This window comes from Sinohyriopsis cumingii, chromosome 5 (genome assembly GCF_028554795.1).
Source record: "Sinohyriopsis cumingii isolate HCF-2022 chromosome 5, ASM2855479v2, whole genome shotgun sequence".
Lineage (NCBI taxonomy): Eukaryota > Metazoa > Mollusca > Bivalvia > Unionida > Unionidae > Sinohyriopsis > Sinohyriopsis cumingii.
The window spans coordinates 134,246,696-134,269,089 of NC_142965.1; the positions used below are offsets into that span (position 1 = coordinate 134,246,696).

The 22,394-nt window shown below is 33.3% G+C and overlaps 1 protein-coding gene across 2 annotated transcripts in view; it reads right to left on the minus strand.

The window, feature by feature from the left end:
- Window positions 1-22,394, minus strand: part of LOC149800275 (ferric reductase 1-like) — a 65,445-nt gene that overhangs the window by 37,596 nt on the left and 5,455 nt on the right. For both annotated transcript variants that reach the window (XR_016421353.1, XM_089959861.1), the window contains exons 2-6: window positions 22,071-22,280; window positions 18,165-18,292; window positions 13,280-13,371; window positions 6,471-6,678; window positions 4,246-4,449 (exon numbers count right to left, since the gene is read on the minus strand). Coding sequence is in view for 1 of the 2 variants with exons in the window: in XM_089959861.1 (XP_089815987.1) it covers window positions 4,246-4,449; window positions 6,471-6,678; window positions 13,280-13,371; window positions 18,165-18,292; window positions 22,071-22,275 (837 nt within the window). In the remaining variant the exon portion in view is untranslated. The remainder of the gene's footprint in view (window positions 1-4,245; window positions 4,450-6,470; window positions 6,679-13,279; window positions 13,372-18,164; window positions 18,293-22,070; window positions 22,281-22,394) is intronic.

Below are 22,394 nucleotides of genomic sequence, written 5' to 3' on the forward strand. Positions count from 1 at the left end.
TGTAGAGAAACAAATAATGTATCAATTGAGTAGATGTCAATGGCAAATGCTATGGAATATATAAGAAATATATAAAACCTGTAGGAATTCTAACACTTTAAAAATTTAAACAAAAATTTTCTCTACTAAATTTAACTATCTAGTATTTCAAACAATTTTTGAATTCTTTGAAATACTAGATATTATTATTCTGTCAGTTATTAAGACTTATACAGTCAGCATTATGCTAACCTACCATTCAAGAAAGCAACTAAACAGCAAACCAGCCAACCTACCTAACTAGTATGCTTGCCAACCCACCTGGCAGTTTGTGTCCCCTTTTTGATTTTAAAAATAAAAAGCCTAAAAAATGCACAAAACATCTTATTCATTTTTCAATTTTATTATATTTTGTTTTACTGAGCAGACTTTTTTTGCTCAAAGTGTACCAAACTCATGCAATTTTCATTCATGGCATTTTACCTGTAACATAGTGTTCCAGAACACAGCAATGATAACAGTCAAAACAACAAAAGGAACTACTACTATTACTACTACAACTACTATAAAAATGAAGACAATGACATTCTTGGAATGGGTATGGCACTAAGAGAGATGTATACATTCATATGGTTTAATGACTGAAGCATGAACATTCATAACATAATATTTAACCAAAGTCAGTGAAGTGAGAAATATGGATCACAATGACCTACTTTTAAGATGAGTATTATATACGAGGTTAAAAACATGTGATCAAAAGTTAAATGTAAAAACTTTATATAAGCCAGTACAATGTGAACAGTATGCCACAGTGACCTATCTTGGATATGGTACTAATAGAGATGCACAGAATGGTTTAGTTTCATGATTCTGGCATGAGCAGTTATTGAGGTTGAACCCAAGTCAGTTAATTGTGAGACCTGGGTAGCAGTGACCTACTATAATATGATGAGGATGCCATAACCATTAAGATGAATCCATTATTCTAGGGATGATAGCATGTATACAGGGTGCTTATTTTGATCAATAGATGAATGCAAAACTTTGACTCAGTAAAATGTGAAATGTATGTCAGTGACATTCTTTGGCTTTTATGGTGAGGTTTTAAAAGATGGAAACAATCATCTATTATGATGTTTCCTACGTAATGAAAGACTGAGAAATAAGCTAAAAATACAACAGTAACAACTACTAATAAGAATTTGTTTATGGCACTATTATATGAAACAGGTCGGATAGCTTGAATTTCCTATGTTATATTAGCATAATTCAGTTGCTTAAAATACACAATGGTTTTGCTCCAAAGTACATGTATTTACAAGATATAATTCAATATTTAGTTGTTCATGATGAAACCAGGTATAACATCTGATCATCGAATATAATTCAGCTCCCTTTGTGCAAAACTACACTATATTAAAAATCATTTGTGCCTTCCACAATTCAGCTGAGGAACATGATATCAACTGAAATAACATGTAACCCAGCCGTTAAAAATCTTAAAATCAGGATAAACCAAAAATGTCTTGATATGATTATGTTTAATCAAGTCCATCATACTTGATTGAGAACCAGATGCAGTAGCTTAAATAATGATTTATTCCTAAATCATATTTCTAACAATAGGTATTAAACATTACACATGTGTACAAGCAGAAACAGCTGAACACATTCATTATATTGAAATGTCAAAAATATACAACTACATGGCATTACCATATCAACTTAAAAATAAGTCATTATTATCTGATAATCCTATGTACTATAATGAAATTAAAATGCAAATATTCATGGCAGTGCAAACCTTCTGAAAATTTATCAAACTGTTTTTCAAATAAATATACAGCTCATAACCACAAATATGTATTCCACCTTTTCTTACTAATATATGATCCCTGTAATAATTACATTTACTAGAATTGATAGTGTATAAATTAATATTGTATAATTACCTTTACTAGAATTGATGGTGTGTAAATTAATATTGTATAATTACATATATACTAGAATTGATGGTGTGTAAATTAATATTGTATAATTACCTATACTAGAATTGATGGTGTATAAATTAATATTGTATAATACATATATACTAGAATTGATGGTGTATAAATTAATATCATATAATTACATATGCTAGAATTGATGGTGCATAAATTAATATTGTATAATTACCTTTACTAGAATTGATGGTGTGTAAATTAATATCATATAAATTACATATGCTAGAACTGATAGTGTGTAAATTAGTTTTGTATAATTACATATACTAGAATTGATGGTGTATAAATTAATATAGTATAATTACATATACTAGAATTGATAGTGCATAAATTAATATTGTATAATTACATATACCAGAATTGATGGTATATAAATGAATATTGTATAATTACATATACTAGAATTGATGATGTGTAAATTAATATTGTATAATTACCTATACTAGAATTGATGGTGTGTAAATTAATATTGCATAATTACCTATACTAGAATTGATGGTGTATAAATTAATATCATATAAATTACCTATACTAGAATTGATGGTGTATAAATTAATATCGTATAAATTACCTATACTAGAATTGATGGTGTATAAATTAATATCATATAAATTACATATGCTAGAACTGATAGTGTGTAAATTAGTTTTGTATAATTACATATACTAGAATTGATGGTGTATAAATTAATATAGTATAATTACATATACTAGAATTGATAGTGCATAAATTAATATTGTATAATTACATATACCAGAACTGATGGTATATAAATGAATATTATATAATTACATATACTAGAATTGATGGTGTATAATTTAATATTGTATAATTACATATACCAGAATCGATGGTATATAAATGAATATTGTATAATTACATATACTAGAATTGATTGTGTATAATTAAATATTGTATAATTACATATACTAGAATTGATGGTATATAAATTAATATAGTATTATTACATACTAGAATTGATAGTGTATAAATTAATATTGTATAATTACATATACTAGAACTGATGGTGTATAAATTAATATTGTATAATTACATATACTAGAATTGAAAGTGTATAAATTAATATGGTATAATTACATATACTAGAATTGATTGTGTATAATTTAATATTGTATAATTACATATATGAGAATCGATGGTATATAAATGAATATTGTATAATTACATATACTAGAATTGATTGTGCATAATTTAATATTGTATAATTACATATATGAGAATTGATGGTGTATAATTAATGTTGTATAATTACATATACTAGAATTGATGGTGTATAATTTAATATTGTATAATTACATATACCAGAATTGATGGTATATAAATGAATATTGTATAATTACATATACTAGAATTGATTGTGCATAATTTAATATTGTATAATTATATATATGAGAATTGATGGTGTATAATTTAATATTGTATAATTACATATACTAGAACTGATGGTGTATAAATTAATATTGTATAATTACATATACTAGAATTGATGGTGTATAAATTAGTATTGTATAATTACATATACTAGAACTGATGGTGTATAAATTAATATTGTATAATTACATATACTAGAATTGATGGTGTATAAATTAATATTGTATAATTACATATACTAGAATTGATGGTGTATAAATTAATATTGTATAATTACATATACTAGAATTGATGTTGTATAAATTAATGTTGTATAATTACATATACTAGAACTGATGGTGTATAAATTAGTATTGTATAATTACATATACCAGAATCGATGGTATATAAATTAATATTGTATAATTACATATACTAGAATTGATGGTGTATAAATTAATATTGTATAATTATATATACTAGAATTGATAGTGTAAAAATTAATATTGTATAATTACATATACTAGAACTGATGGTGTATAAATTAATATTGTATAATTACATAGGCTAGAATTGATGGTGTATAATTTAATATTGTATAATTATATAGGCTAGAATTGATGGTGTATAATTTAATATTGTATAATTACATATACTAGAATTGATGGTGTATAAATTAATATTGTATAAGACCTATCTCATGGTACTTAGGTCAGTAGACAGTTAATGATTGTCACAATTTTTCTGACAGATTTTATCATTCTCCTGAATCAACATATGTTGTATTTTTATAAATCATATGTGATAATGTTCTCTTGAATAAATACTGTTAAAAATCAGGAAATACATTTGTGTGGCAAACTGACAACACTCTACACCAGCAACTCACCATTTCTGTGTCAGATGAGAAACCCACTGACACCCAGTAATTATTAGAGGCAGGAATCTTGGCTTTCATTTCAAAGTAAATAGAATTCCCTCCTTTATCAGCCCAGGTCACCAGGAATGTCCAGGCATCTCCAAGGTCACAGTCATGGAAACAACCTTTAGTCTTCCCACATGCTGGATCAAGGCATTGCACAGTATTCCCTCCCTTAATTGACAAAAATCAAAGAAATCAGGATTCACTTTGCCAGTCTGGTGTATGGAAGTTTTTAGCCATGGTGACATGTCATTCACACTGACCACTTACTTTTGAAGTGGTAGTGACAAAGTAAGTTACTAAGCCAATAAAGTAGGAAAGTAGGTTACTTAGCCAATGAAGTAGGAAAGTAGGTTACTTAGCCAATGAAGTAGGAAAGTAGGTTACTTAGCCAATGAAGTAGGAAAGTAGGTTACTTAGCCGATGAAGTAGGAAAGTAGGTTTCTTAATAAAATAGGAAAGTAGGTTACTTAGCTAATAAAGTAGGAAAGTAGGTTACTATGCTAATAAAGTAGGAAAGTAGGTTACTTAGCCAATAAAGTAGGAAAATATGTTTCTTAACCAATAAAACAGGAAAGTAGGTTATTTAGCCAATTTAGTAGGAAAGTAGGTTACTTAGCTGATGAAGTAGGAAAGTAAGTTTCTTAATCAATAAAATAAGAAAGTAGGTTACTTAGCCAATGAAGTAGGAAAGTAGGTTTCTTAGCCAATAAAACAGGAAAGTAGGTTACTTAGCCAATGAAGTTGGAAAGTATGTTACTCGCCAATGAAGTAGGAAAGTGGGTTGCTTTGCCAATAAAATAAGAAAGTAGGTTATTTAGCCAATAAAGTAGGAAAGTAGGTTATTTAGCCAATTAAACAAGAAAGTAGGTTGCTTAGCCAATAAAGTAGGAAAGTTGGTTACTTAGCCAGAAAAGCAGGAAAATAGGTTATTGAGCCAAAAATGAAAGAAAATAGGTTATTTAGCAAATAAAATAGGAAAGGTGGTTACTTGCCCAATAAAGTAGGAAAAAAGTAGGTACTTGCCCAATAAAGTAGGAAAGTAGGTTATTTGGCTAATAAAATAAGAAAGTAGGTTACTTAGTCAATAAAGTAGGTTATTTAGACAACAGTGTAGGTTACATAGCCAAAAGAAAACCTCAGGCCAGTCTCATCCATTTATTTATCATTTTACTGTTTGCATTCAGCACTGATTCATATCTAGATGAAAGTTACACAGAAATGCTAACTCAATCCAATTACAAATATCTCATACTGATTTTCTTGGTCCATATGAGTTTGATATTTAAGCTGAATATTAAAAACAAATATGACTTCTTTAATAACTGTTCTTTATGCCAATCTGTCTAATATTTGTTTTAGTCCAATCAGTTCCACATATTAAAATGACTCTTTTAAAAATATCAAACATTTGAACAGTACTATACTTGAACAATATGAATTTTTAATAATAGGAATATGGTGAATTTAATTTTTTAGTGTTTAGATTTCTACAGGTTTAGCTGACAGTAATCATAAAAGTTTGTTTTTTGTACTTTAAACTGACATGCAGACATTGTACAGTGTTGCATAACACTAAATCATTCTGCTATTTTAATCTCTCTGAATAGGTTCCCTCAAAAATATTCACTATGATAGCATTCACAAGCAACAGTTTTAATTTAGTTGGCAACAACATGTCTCATTTTACAATGGACATAGAGAAAGAAACAAACAACAGCAGTCAAACTAGATTATTTCATAAAATATAGTTGTCAACTAGGAAAAAGAGTGATCTATTTTGGCTAACAGTAATGATCAAACAGTCTTCATTTTTTTAACAATTTACAATTTACTGAAAAACCAAAAAGACATGAATTTTGGAATAGAATGTGTACATACAGTAAAACATGTTTTATCCATGTACCTTTATCCTGACTTTCACTCACCCTGATCAATTAAATGTCCACTGGGCCAACATTTGGATTTTTATTGTATTATTATATATCAATATATTCATTCATTTGTGTAAAATCCACATCAAAGATGGGTCTGGATAACTGACATTTGACTGTAGAATGAATATCAAATACTATATCTCTAAATAGACAAATATTGGTAACATGAATGACTGCTTTGATAATGAATCAAAATAATCCTTGTCTGACCTATTTATATAAATAAATACGAATCAAACAAGAAGAGAGGCTTACCAATAATGGCACTGTTGTTCCCTCACTGGAGGAAGCTATAGTAACTCCACCTGGTCGAGCTGTGGAAATTCCACCAAGACCAACAGAGGAGTTTGTGGCAGGTGCATTGGTGGCAGGTGCATTGGTGGCAGGTGCACTTGTATCAGGTATAAGATCTTGGCTCTGCACACTAACCCAGTATGTGGTTTTCACCTTTATAACGGTTGCTCTGCAAAAATTGGAGTCCAAAAAACTTGTTAGTTTTGGTGGCTATGCACTTTTATAATCATTCTTTAAGAGGTTATTACATGTTGGATTGAGAAATATTCATCATGCTAACAATGTAGTTATTATATCTCTGATTCATATTTAAGCCAGAATGTAATCAACGACTATAAAGCCTGCCAAAGTAGTCCATGTAGCATTTTATAGTGTCCAACAGCAAGAACTATTGTAACATTCACCCACCTCTATGAAATTTTTATCATCTCCACCAACGACTGTAACACTGACTCACCTCTATGAAGTGTTTTATCATCTCCAACAACTATTGTAACATTGACCCACCTCTATGAAATTTTTTATCATCTCCAACAACTATTGCAACATTGACCCACCTCTATGAAGTATTTTATAATCTTCACAAACTATTGTAACATTGACCAACCTCTATGAAGCATTTTATAATATCCACCAACTATTGTAATATTGACTCACCTCTATGAAGTGTTTTATTGTCTCCAACAACTATGGTAACATTGACCCACTTCTATGAAGCATTTTACAATCTCCAACAACTATTGTAACATTGACCCAACTCTATGAAGCATTTTACAGTCTCCAACAACTATTGTAACATTGACCCATCTCTATGAAGTGTTTTATATTCTCCAACAACTATTGTAACATTGACCCACCTCTGTGATGCATTTAACAGTCTCCATGAACTATTGTAACATTGACTCACCTCTATGAAGTGTTTTATAATCTCCACCAACTATTGTAACATTGACTCACCTCTGTGAAACATTTTATAATCTCCACCAACTATTGTAACACTGACTCACCTCTATGAAGCATTTTATAATCTCCACCAACTACTGTAGCATTGACTCACCTCTATGAAGCATTTTATAATCTCCACCAACTATTGTAACATTGACTCACCTCTATGAAGCATTTTATAATCTCCACCAACTATTGTAACATTGACCCATCTCTATGAAGTGTTTTATATTCTCCAACAACTATTGTAACATTGACCCACCTCTGTGATGCATTTAACAGTCTCCATGAACTATTGTAACATTGACTCACCTCTATGAAGTGTTTTATAATCTCCACCAACTATTGTAACATTGACTCACCTCTGTGAAACATTTTATAATCTCCACCAACTATTGTAACATTGACTCACCTCTATGAAGCATTTTATAATCTCCACCAACTACTGTAGCATTGACTCACCTCTATGAAGCATTTTATAATCTCCACCAACTATTGTAACATTGACTCACCTCTATGAAGCATTTTATAATCTCCAACAACTACTGTAACAATTACCCACCTCTGTGATGCAATTTATAGTCTCCAACAACTATTGTAACATTGACCCACCTCTGTGATGCATTTTACAGTCTCCACCAACTATTGTAACATTGACTCACCTCTATGAAGTATTTTATAATCTCCACCAACTATTGTAACATTGACTCACCTCTATGAAGCATTTTATAATCTCCACCAACTACTGTAACATTGACTCACCTCTATGAAGCATTTTATAATCTCCACCAACTATTGTAAAATTGACTCACCTCTATGAAGCATTTTATAATCTCCAACAACACTGTAACAATTACCCACCTCTGTGATGCAATTTATAGTCTCCAACAACTATTGTAACACTGACTAACATTCAGAAAATAATGTACATATTGATATGACAGTGAAATATTGGCTCCTTTTCTAACAAAATATTTTTAAAATTTTTTTATATATTATATGCTCATTTTTTTTCTCCATTAAGTGTACATTATCAGAATCATCAAGTATTTTTCAGTACTAAATGGCTACATACTGCACAACATGTGTGTCTAAAAATAGAATAGTGTATTCAGAACTACTCTGCAAACAAACCATGTACATTCATGCCAAAAACACTTTTTATTGATTAAATTTGTTTGTGAATGAACTAAACAAGCTGTTCCATCCACTGGAAAGTAGAGATGATTAAGTTAATGATATAGTTGAGTTCACTGATTCACAAATGAATCTTTGAAACAAGCAAATGGATGAACATGATATTTGAAATGTCAACAGCAAACATGAAAGATGCAGCAATTGAAAATACCAATCTGATCATTGAAACATTTATTTAGGAGAAATATTCGTAACTTTTTGCATCCTCAGATTATGATGGTTACTCTCTAGGGCAGGGGTGGGCAAACTATGACCCGCAGGCCACATGTGGCCCGCCAAGGGCTTTCATACGGTCTGCCAAGTGTTTTCATGAGACCTAGGAACATGTCATCATTTGCACTGACTCTGTTTATGTTACTCTGTTTATCAAATAAATGTGCTTCTTTTGAAGTTTAAGTTTAAGTTTTCAAATATTAGCAACATTTTAACAACTGAAAATTATTTAGATGTTATTTAGAAAAACCTCTTGTTTTTGCTATTTCAAATATTAGTTATTTTACTTAATGAATTATGCGGCCTATGACAAGGTGTAAATTTGTGTATGTGGCACTTGTACCGGAAAGTTTGCCCACCTCTGCTCTAGGGTCTATAACAATAACATTGAAAAGCATTCTGAGGCCAAAAGCTATCACATATCTATCAGAGGCATACCATTTTACAAATCAAACATGAACTTCAAGAAAAAAAATGCAACTGAAGGTTTAGGTAGGAAACTAAGAGCATCAGAGCTAATAAGCTGAGATGATGAATAGGTATTATTTCTGCTGGCTAAACAGACAGTCACACAACAGCTGCCTTGCAATTTTCCCCATTTAACTATCATGGTACAATGTTAGGCTAGCAATAGAAGACATGCACTGTATGATACAGGTCATAGCTGGGGTCCCTCCCACAGCAAGCATGCAAGTAACATGTCTTCTTTAGCTGGTAATAAGAATGGCAAAAAATACTTTTACATTTGTGCATCTTGAATTTCCTCAAAATGTACTTTCTTAGATCTGCAACTACATTTCCAACTGAAATCATATTGTCCTTACTGCACTGAATTGACCAAATAAATCCAGTCCATCATAAGCAGAAAATTAAAATTGAGTTGGATCAACAGAAAAACAAAATCCATCCATTGCAGATTAAAATGGAAAAGTTTTCTCAATGCTCATTCATTCAAACTATGACTCTAAATTTCATTTTTAAGGAGAACAAAATGAGATTTTTTCCAAAACTAATGTCAAGCATGCAATGAAGTTCAAATGTCACTGGGCAGTGCTATGTGTACAGTAATATTGTTACTGTGCATCGATGAATCTATGGTTGTGTATTTTTTCAAATATGGCATAAATTCAATTAATTTGTTTCTGTTAGTGTATTCCTTTATTATTAAGGAAAATGAAACAAAATGCAGTAACCTATAAATATTTACATTTTAAAATATTATAATTGGTACTATGTATATAGCCAGTATTGTGCAGAGTCCACAGTTGCTCTGTTTTACACACACACACACACACACACACACACACATACACACACACACACACACACACACACACAGGTGGACTAGTAGTCTAAAGTGCCTGTCTTTAACGATCACTGCCATCTCTGCTCCATCCACCTGCGTTCAAGGCTTGAACTCAGCCAACTGTCAGTAGGTAAGAAAGCTTGCCAGCAACTTCCTATGAATTGGTGGTTCTTACTGGGGTTTGCCTGGATTGTTCTTCCACCAGTCATGCTGGCTGCCAGTTATAGCCTATCTTGTGCTGAAAAATGGTGTTAAACCCAAAACAATATGCACACACACACACACACACACACACACACACACACACATTCTGTGACTGGGTACATAAGAAAAATAATTAAAAAAAGAACATTCTTTGCTTTAATATTAGTCTACAGGTACTATTATGATTTCATATATAACATTACAGTTTTTCTTTTTTTTCTTAAATCATTATTCTAACAATATGCTTTAGAAGCTAATATTGTTTGCCCCTATAAGCCAGATTTTTTTACTCATAGAAAACAACAGGCTTTGAGTAATTCTGAAGCGATAGCCAGTATTAAAAGTGCAGGTCATACATCAATAATTACCTTGATTAGCCACTACAGATGACCCACACAGGAAAAGTACACAATATATTCATCTTGATTAGCTACTACTGCTGACTCACATAGAAAAAGTACACAATATATTCATCTTGATTAGCCACTACAGATGACCCACATAGAAAAAGTACACAATCTATTCATCTTGATTAGCCACTACAGCTGACCCACACAGGAAAAGTACACAATCTATTCATCTTGATTAGCCACTACAGCTGACCCACATAGGAAAAGTACACAATTTATTCATCTTGATTAGCCACTACAGCTGACCCACACAGGAAAAGTACACAATCTATTCATCTTGATTAGCCACTACAGCTGACCCACACAGGAAAAGTACACAATCTATTCATCTTGATTAGCCACTACAGCTGACCCACACAGGAAAAGTACACAATCTATTTATCTTGATTAACCACTACAGCTGACCCACACAGGAAAAGTACACAATCTATTCATCTTGATTAGCCACTACAGCTGACCCACACAGGAAAAGTACACAATCTATTTATCTTGATTAACCACTACAGCTGACCCACACAGGAAAAGTACACAATCTATTCATCTTGATTAGCCACTACAGCTGACCCATAAAGGAAAAGTACACAATCTATTCATCTTGATTAGCCACTACAGCTGACCCACACAGGAAAAGTACACAATCTATTCATCTTGATTAGCCACTACAGCTGACCCACACAGGAAAAGTACACAATCTATTTATCTTGATTAACCACTACAGCTGACCCACACAGGAAAAGTACACAATCTATTCATCTTGATTAGCCACTACAGCTGACCCACATAGGAAAAGTACACAATCTATTCATCTTGATTAGCCACTACAGCTGACCCACACAGGAGAAGTACACAATCTATTCATCTTAATTAGCCACTACAGCTGACCCACATAGGAAAAGTACACAATCTATTGATCCAATTGTTTTACTCATTCACACATACAATACACAATGAACCCCTTGAGGGTAACCTAGCACAATGAACCACTTGAGGGTAACCTAGCACAATGAACCACTTGAGGGTAACCTAACACAATGAACCACTTGAGGGTAACCTAGCACAATGAACCACTTGAGGGTAACCTAGCACATGGAACCACTTGAGGGTAACCTAACACAATGAACCACTTGAGGGTAACCTAACACAATGGACCACTTGAGGGTAACCTAGCATAATGAACCCCTTGAGTGTAACCTAGCACAATGAACCACTTGAGGGTAACCTAGCACAATGAACCACTTGCGGGTAACCTAACACAATGAACCACTTGAGGGTAACCTAACACAATGGACCACTTGTGGGTAACCTAGCACAATGAACCCCTTGAGGGTAACCTAGCACAATGAACCCCTTGAGGGTAACCTAGCACAATGAACCACTTGAGAGTAACCTAACACAATGAACCACTTGAGGGTAACCTAGCACAATGAACCACTTGAGGGTAACCTAGCACAATGAACCACTTGAGGGTAACCTAGCACAATGAACCCCTTGAGGGTAACCTAGCACAATGAACCACTTGAGGGTAACCTAACACAATGAACCACTTGAGGGTAACCTAACACAATGAACCACTTGAGAGTAACCTAGCACAATGAACCACTTGAGGGTAACCTAACACAATGGACCACTTGAGGGTAACCTAACACAATGAACCACTTGAGGGTAACCTAGCACAATGAATCCCTTGAGGGTAACCTAACACAATGGACCACTTGAGGGTAACCTAGCACAATGAACCACTTTAGGGTAACCTAGCACAATGAACCCCTTGAGGGTAACCTAGCACAATGAACCACTTGAGGGTAACCTAACACAATGAACCACTTGAGGGTAACCTAGCACAATGAACCACTTGAGGGTAACCTAATACAATAAGCAATCTTAAGTCATTAACATGTAACGACTGCCATTTAATGAATATTTTTACTCTTATTTCCGATTGGTTTGTTCTGAAAGAACTAATTTTAATATCATTAAAAACCTGTTTGTTGATACTTGACAGGACAGTCACTTTCCTCAAATAATTCAAGTTTTGTAAATGTTTCTTGGATGTATTGCTAATTGTAAATTTGTGATAAGAAAAATGAAGAATGATACTTTATTTAAACATCATGGGTACCAACGAGAAAATTATTTTAGGAGTAAGAATATCTTAAAGAAGAACTTTAAATAAAAATGGGCAGCAAATGGTTAATGGGCAGTGGGCAGCAAATGGTTAATGGGCAGCAAATGGTTAATACAGTATTTGTTTGGTTGACAAATTAACAAATACTGGACACATGGCAATTGCAGTTTCAAGTCTGAGGACTCAAGTAGAGGATCTCTGAAAATATAGTTACCTCAAACTAAGATGCATGTAAATATGTATGAAATCAAGACAGAGACTGTGTGGACCATGGTTTCTCTGTGTGCTGTTGTTAAAACTAATATTGGCCATTGCGTATTCCCTACAAAACAGGGTACATTTACTTTCTTGTCAGATCAATAATACTTACACGAACACCACATTTCCATCTACTGCTGCTGGGGCCTTCCATGTCATACTTAATGATGACCTTGAGTTTCCATTACTTTGAGTGAGAGCTGCCTACAAAGTATCAGAGAAAACAGTATCAATTATTAACGTCATTTTGTAAAAATACTTCATATTGATGCTTGAGATCCTATGTTCCAATCAAAATGTATTAAACTGCAAGGTCTTTTGTTGAGTAGTCGCCAACTCATTGTTTTTTTTTCTTCCCTTAGTTTTAAAAAGGGCTATAATATCTATCTGCCATTTATAATCAATTTGTGTGAGGTCAAAGAAAAAGAGGCTCATGCAGGCCTCATCACTCTCTTGGCTTACAAAACATTAACAGTGGACCATATAGCAGACCTATAGGACTGTAAAAATATAACTCTATGCAAACTATCTCCTAAGGATTATATCATGTAATTTTTACCTTTTTTACTACAGTGCTATAAAAGAATTAATTACTAAGAAAAGGCCTAATTCATATGATAGGTTTTTCCTTGCAATGGAATTCATTCATGATCTGGATGTTATAAACATGTGTTCCAAATGTTATTGAAACTGGATGAAAAACCAAGTCTCTAGATCTAGATAGGTAAAAGCTCAGCCAATCAAATGTAAGACCATCTAGATAGGTAACAGCTCAGCCAATCAAGAGTAAGCCCATCTTGATAGGTAACAGCTCAGCCAATCAAAAGTAAGACCATCTCATTAATATGTGCAGATGTCGCTTATTTATAAACCTGTGTAAGAGTATGATGACATGGCCTTGCCTATCAAACTGGAGAATTTTTTTGTCTCCTGAGTTGTAACACTCTTATCCAATCAGATAAAAAATTACCTTGTAATTATGCCCAGATTTTACTCTTAATTAGGCTAAACCAACATCTTGATAAGATATTATTTAACCATTTAACAATTTTGCTTAGAATCTATATATTGTTACATATATCTGATTTAATATATATATATATATATATATATATATATATATATATATATATATATATATATATATATATATATATATATATATATTTTTTTTTTTTTTTAATTTAATTGTTTGTAGTTTTAAATTTTTCTTTTTCTTACATGCTATTGTAATGTAAATTTATTCACTAGAGATGATACCTTTTCAGAAAATAGTTTGACCTTAACTGTTAGTTTATAAACAACAGGTGTTGATCTAAATTCTGACCTGGATTCAGAATTAGTAAACAAAGTTCTATTTTATTTTAAAATGACTGGTTGTTGTCAAGGTCATGATGGGACTACTTGGGTTAAGAAGTAAACACTTTTTCAAATTTTTATTCTGTTAATAAAATCATTGGTCTAATCAAGGCCATATTCTGTGTATGTGATATATATATGATCATGTGACCCCCCTCTGATTTTGCAACTTGGGGGAATTTCGAAACTGCGTCTTATGATACAATATAATCTTTGTTTTGAGAGAGATTTCTCAGTTTTTGGCTTTTCATACTGATGTCAAGTTAATTTGCTGTAGCCAGATTTGAACTATAATAATTCTTCAGATCAGCTGGATTTCCAAAGGATTAATTCTTTATTCTCTGGAAATATTTTGAGGAGTGCTCACACAGAAATTTTGGAAAGACATTGCTTACAAATTTAATTTGGATTTCCAACACCAGAGTGCCATTATTTGTATTTCTACAAAGAACTGTAGATAAGCACAGTACTGACTACAGCATACATCATTGTCATCCATCTTGGGTTTTCCATCAGGATTTGAACTTGAAATTATTAGAACATTTATTATTAGGACTTTTGCAATTTAATTCATGGATTATTCTTAGATTACTTTTGGATTTGATTCTTGAAACCATAAGTTCTCCTTTTTTCATTTTTACAGAATTTTCCAGGAAAATAAATTATTTGTTAAATTTTAAAAAGTTTGTCGTTTTCACTCTTTTTGTGTTACTGTTTTTTCAAGCCTAAACACGTAACAATATAGTGGCTCAAATGTTCATAACTTCAGCCAATCAAATCAAAGATCATGCCATTCTTATTTGTGGATCTGGCTCATAATCATACTAAACACATATTGGTAATATAAGCCTATTTACCAAGTTTGATCCCAAAAATTGTCTTTAGTAGGAAAAAAACAATCCGATACAAGATCACTGCAAAGTTCATAATAAAACTTACCAACATCTTCAATTACCTTAAGATTGATTGGTCAGAAACAATGACTCTTGAGACAGTCAGAGGCAAGATCACATAAAAAATAAAACTCTTAATATTAATCCAGTTAGATGTAAACAATAATCTTCTCCCTTTGCTCTCAGCAGCTTTCTTTCTGTTCTGTAGTATTCCTCAGTCATCTTGGAAAGGCACTGAGCTCTCATTTCCTCAACAAGATCAGATCAGAAATATAGCCAATAAATCATTTACAGTCTCAGTTAATTAAAGGGAAGAACACTGCATCAATATGCATGTAGCTCACTTATATGCATGGATCTCACCTATATGCATGGATCTCACTTATAACTGTACCTATTTAATACCTTGATGATTTAAGTTTGTTTACCAAGTTTACTCATAATGGGATCAAAACTACATTATCTAGAGTGGAATCAGGCTCTGCCAATCAGATACAATGTCAACTCATTATAAAGAGTGGATCAATCTCATTATCAAACTGGTCTGTGATTGTGATCATATAAGACCACATTCCAAGTCTGATCAAACCTGTATCAAAAATATGGTTTCCAAGGTAACAAGCTCAGCCAATCAGATGCAAGAATCTCACTCAAATTCAATTAAGAACTTGATGATATAAGCCCATATTGTAAGTTTGATAAAAAAAAAGGATCAGAAATATTGGAAAACAAGCTCAGCCAATCAGATGGAAGATAACCTCATTAATATGCATGGATCCTACTCGTTATCTAAATCTTCTGAGATCTAAACAAGATAATCACATAGTCCAAGTTTTGATCAAAGCTGGACAGAAATGTGACTAATGCAAGTGGAAACAAACTTATTTAGTTGGAAACCAGATCACCTCATTAATATGCATGGATCTCGCTCATTAGCAGATTGATGTAAAATGCTGATAAGCCAATATTCCAAGTAGAGTATGTTCATTAGTATAAGTACAGTATGTGCATTAGTATAAGTACAGTATGTGCATTAGTATTAAGTACAGTGTGTGCATTAGTATAAGTACAGTGTGTGCATTAGTACAAGTACAGTATGTGCATTAGTACAAGTACAGTATGTGCATTAGTACACATACAGTATGTTCATTAGTACAAGTAAAATATGTCTCCATTAAACACTATAGTACCTCATGATGAATCAACACATTAGTTACAAGTTTCTTGACTCCAGACTAAGCACAAATCCTGATGCAAATTAGTGGAGTACGAACTATTGGTTAAAGTAACTTAATTTTGGTCAGTCTGTAGTTCCTTTATAACTCTCACACACACACACGCACGTACACACACAGACACAGACAGAGACAGATATATATATATATATATATATATATATATATATATATATATATATATATATATATATATATATATATATATATATATATATATATATATATATATATATATATATAATTTAATACCAGATTCTGCATGCAAATATATTTATACATTTGTGAAAACATGTTAAATTTAAGCCCTAATCTAAATCATGGTACTTGACAGAGAGACTGATGGACTGACAGATACACATGGCACTTGGCAGAGGGACTGATGGACTGACAGATACACATGGCACTTGACTGAGAGACTGATGGACTGACAATATGCATGTCAATGGACAGAGGGATTGATGGACCAACAGATACACATGGCACTGGGCAGAGATACTGATGGACTGACAGATACATATGGCACTGGACAGAGATACTGATGGACTGACAGATACATATGGCACTGGACAGAGATACTGATGGACTGACAGATACATATGGCACTGGACAGAGATACTGATGGACTGGCAGATACATATGGCACTGGACAGAGATACTGATGGACTGACAGATACATATGGCACTGGACAGAGAGACTGATGGACTGACAGATACATATGGCACTGGACAGAGAGACTGATGGACTGACAGATACATATGGCACTGGACAGAGATACTGATGGACTGACAGATATGACAGATACACATGGAACTGGACAGAGAGACTGATGGACTGACAGATACATATGGCACTGGACAGAAATACTGATGGACTGACAGATACATATGGCACTGGACAGAGATACTGATGGACTGACAGATACATATGGTACTGGACAGAGAGACCGATGGACAGATAGACATGGCACTGGACTGAGAGACCAATGGACTGACAGATACACATGGCACTGGACAGAGAAATTGATGGATTGACAGATATACATGGAACTTGACACAGAGACTGATGGACTGAAAGATACCCATGGCACTGGACAGAGATACTGATGGACTGACAGATAGACATGGCACTGGACAGAAGTAATTGGTAGACTGATATAGAGATATAATCAATAGGATGGGTGTAGCTTTTCAAGTTTGCTAAAACTGAAGAAAAGAAGAAACCCCAGCAAAAACAGCCTTGTCATGAAAGCATTTTATGTGCCAATCTCTAGACTGTATGACAACCCAGTAATGAAGTATAGAATGGAAATCTTGCTATTGAGATAACACAGGTTGTTGATCAGACCTTAAATTTATTTTTATAATTTATAGTTGACCCATGTTTGGATTTTGAGGAAAACACTTAGGAAATGATGGTAATAAGACCAGGTTTTGGAGTGTTGGAAAGTAGTCTCTCTCACAGTGTGGTGAAACAGGCACAGAAAGACAGATATATAGTCATACATACCCGTCCTGCACAAGGGCTTTTGGTTGAAGAATCCCCAGTTAGGGTACCAATTGTGGTAATAGTGTTCTTTTTCCTTGCTTGTAAGAGAAATCCCCTAAAGGATTGTCCTGAATTGGCTTGTAGAGTTACTGCAATGAGAAAGTCATTGCTGGAATCTGTATCAAGTAGGTGATTAATCTACCACATATACTTGCAAATAAGTTCAGTTCTACTGCAAACAACATAGACCCTGATCTGCCAATGCATACTGTGTCAGCATATTAGAGTCTATATTGTTGATTACTTCTAACAAACTGCACAGACTCAGATCTGCCAGCACATTATGTAATGACAGATCTGGTTATGTGCAATTTGCAATGACAGATCTGGTTATGTGCAATTTGCAATGACAGATCTGGGTATGTGCAGTTTGCAATGACAGATATGGGTATGTGCAATTTGTAATGACAGATCTGGGTATGTGCAATTTGCAATGACAGATGTGGGTCTGTGCCATTTGCAATGACATATCTGGGTCTGTGCAATTTGTAATGACAGATCTGGGTCTGTGCGATTTGCAGTTGGCCTCAACTTAGCAAATATACATAGTATATCATAATTTTTCATTCTTTGTTATATAATTGAATCAACCAAAATATTAAACACAGGAAATGTATTATCTCTGTATGATTCAGCATGCATTGTTATGTATCATCCATTCATTCCCATTGATTCCTGTACAGTAATAAAGAAGCCCAAAGGATGATAGAGAGGATTCCAAAAAATCTACATGCAGTAGAACCATATCCATAAGGACTGATCTCAAATCAAGACTACTTTTGCTTTTTTCATGATATAACCTAAGCAGTACAAGAATATTGATAATTACGTTGTAATTCCAGTGAACAGTAATTGGAATAAGCAAATCCAACAATAACTGCTCTGGTGGCCTAGTGGTTTAAACGTCTGCCTTGGATGCAGGAGGTTGTTGGTTTGATCCCTGGCCAAGTCACACCAAAGACTTACAAAAATGGTACTAACAGTTGCTTCACTTGGCGCTCAGCATTAAGAGGTTAGTGTCAAGACTGGTCAGTCTGGTGTCAGAATAATGTGACTGGGTGGGACATCATGCTACATGTCTGCGACAGAATGCCCCAGTGCTAGGCATCACTATAAACTGCCATACTGCAGACATCATAGCAATATAAATTGTTAAAGCTACGTTAAAAATCCAAATCAGTTACACACATCACACCTAAGCAGTCATCTCCCAAACACAGTCAAATTAATCCATTCAATCAGTGAGACTCCTAAAGAGGTCTTGAACTGTTATCATTTTTATTTTTAGGAGAAAGTTCTCTTCACTACTAAGCACAGATATTATTTTAATACTAGTGATTTATCCTGAAATAAATCATGCTGACTAACAGAATGCATTTAAGCAGAAAGGGAAAAGTTAATTTAAATCAGATAAAAATCTCCAGACCAATAAATTTTTAAAATCATACATGTTACACAGCCAACATAGTTAAGGTGACCTACTCAACTGGACCAATGTCTAGATGGACCACCTAACTGGACAAACTAGGTGACCACTCTAATGGACAAATTTCTGTATGATCACCATGCAATACCTGTAGAAATGCAATGAGGTAAACATTTTAGAATATTTGCTGTATAAGAATTTACTGACATGTTTTTATTCGCTTGACTGATACAGTGGTTTTTAGCAAAGTCAAAAATGTTTGCTAATTCTACCACAGAAACAGAATGGTTGCTAGGTCTGCCTTGATATCTTTTATGTAAGAAACAAGATTACCATAATGTCACAATGTCATTCTCAGAAACCATTTTTCTTCTTAGTGACCTTGACCTTGATCTTTGAGAATGCAACAGGAGCCTTTCATATCTCAAATGCAAGGCATGCATAAAGTTTAGTTATGGTTTGTGACATGGGACTTGAGGTAATTTGTGAAAACAGTTTTCCTTCTTGGAATTCCATTGACCTTGGCCAAAAACCTCTTTAACCCCAAATCAATAGGTTTCTTCCTTCTCTGAAATGCAAGCCATCTAAAACGTTTAGATGAAGCTTGTTATACAGAATTTTAACATTTTTGTGGAAATTGTTTTTCCTCCTTTCAGCCCCTGTGACCTTGACATTGACCCCTACTCCAGTGATGTTTGTCTTATCTCAAATATATTTTTTAAAATTCTCCTTTTTTTAACTAAGTGCTTAAGAATTATACAGTCATTATTATGCTGATATAGAATAAACTATATACATACATAAATACTTATCTCAAATGCAAACCATTTACAAAGTTTGGTTAATGTATCTGGTATAGAAGTCATGTGTGATCTTGTGTGCCTTAAATTAATAGATATTTTTTTGTTTTAACCAAATACAAGCTACTTAACAAGTCTGCTAATGGTGGAGAACTCCAGAGATTGTGAGGAAATTAAATAGCAAACCGAGGGAAAGACATACAAACACCATCAGAACTTAACATGCTCTACATTATGTTGGGTGTATAAACCAAGTGGAATCTATTTGTTTCCATAGTAATACATGTACAGACTGATGCATTATAGAGGTCTTCAAAAACATAAAATTAGTAAGAACTTATAATAAATAACTATGCAGGAAAATTGACAAAGTGGTTTTGGAGATTTCATAACTGTTGTGGAGGTCAGTGTGATCTTCATGTTGTTGTGATGGGTTTAATGCCATTTTTCAGCACATGACAGGCTATACATGGCAGCCAGTATAACTGATGGAGGAATAACAAAGGAAAAACCCCAAGAAGAACCATCAACCCATGGAAGACACTGGCAAGCTTTCAATATACCTGTAGCCCTAGTTGGCCTTTACCCCCCAAAATTGTAGAATAAGGATTCTACACAGAGTTTTATGAAAATTGACCCAGTGGTTCTGAAAAAGCTTTCAAAAAATGTTATCCATGTCTGCTATAGAAACCAAAAGTTTTCATATGGATTAAACCCTAATGTATACAACACAATACATGTATTATGATTCCTCCTACAAGTTTGATCAATACTGGCACCACAGTGACGTTGAGAATGACAAACATGTTTTTCATATGGTTACTGTTAAAGCCAACAAGTTGCTCGGAAGGGATCCAAAAATTGCAATTATTACAGTATGTATGAACAAATATTTAACAAGGTTTAGCAACACTTGTCCCAATAGTATTAGAGTGTCTTCAACCTGGTTGATGTGGTGCCATGATAAAGAAAAAATATCCAGAAAGGTTTCTTAAAACATTTCATATGTAACAGTGTATATACACAAAAACTGATTACAGCTGGTCCAGTCTAACAGAAGTTGATTCTTGTATACTTTTAGTTGCATGGAAACAAATATGTTTGCTAGAAAAGCAAATAAGTAAGTATCTCCAACAGACAAAATATGTCATAGCAATCCTACAGAATTCAATCGTTTGGAATAGACTTTGAAAATTGTTGCAGATGCTGACAGGTGTGGTACATACAAAACACACAGGGTCTTTTTAACAGCTTGCATGGATTTTGGCCAGGTGAACTAACAAAGATCATGGACTGAAATTTTTTCATCGTTACTTGGTATGAATCAGTGTGAAAGAAAAAGAAAATTAAACACTTCCTGGAGAGATTAATTCATTCATAAAGGATTGAATGAAGTATTTATCCCATGTTAAGAGCAGTCTAATAAATTTGTATGAAAAAAGAATGGGGGGTGGACTTATTGTTCAATTAGTGTAGATTTACTAAATTTTGTGAAAAAATGAGTGGGCTTGTCATCATCAGATAAATACAGAACACACATAAGAAAACCTTAAAGATCGTATAATGACCTTTGTAAATAACGTACAAAGAACTGAAGGGTGTGGACAATTACAAGACGATATTAAACAATTACATTCTCACCTGTAATTTGGTCATTTGGCCTGTAAGTACTTTTGGATGTTGTAATAGTGTAGGGAGGCACGGTATTACTAGCACTGGCTCCATGTGAGGGTAACATATTAGAACAGGTTTCAGGTGGTGCACCATCTGGATAACACAACCCCTGTCTTAATACTAGTAGCCCCAGCAATAAAATATGGGCTAGAAATTGTCTGTAGCCGATCATTTTACCTGAAAAGATAATAAATTGGTTGCATTTTAAAAGTCAGTCTCAATGGTGGCTTACTTATCGTGGACATCTCTCAAGAAACTGTACTACTAAAAATGCTATGTAAAGTTGTTGAT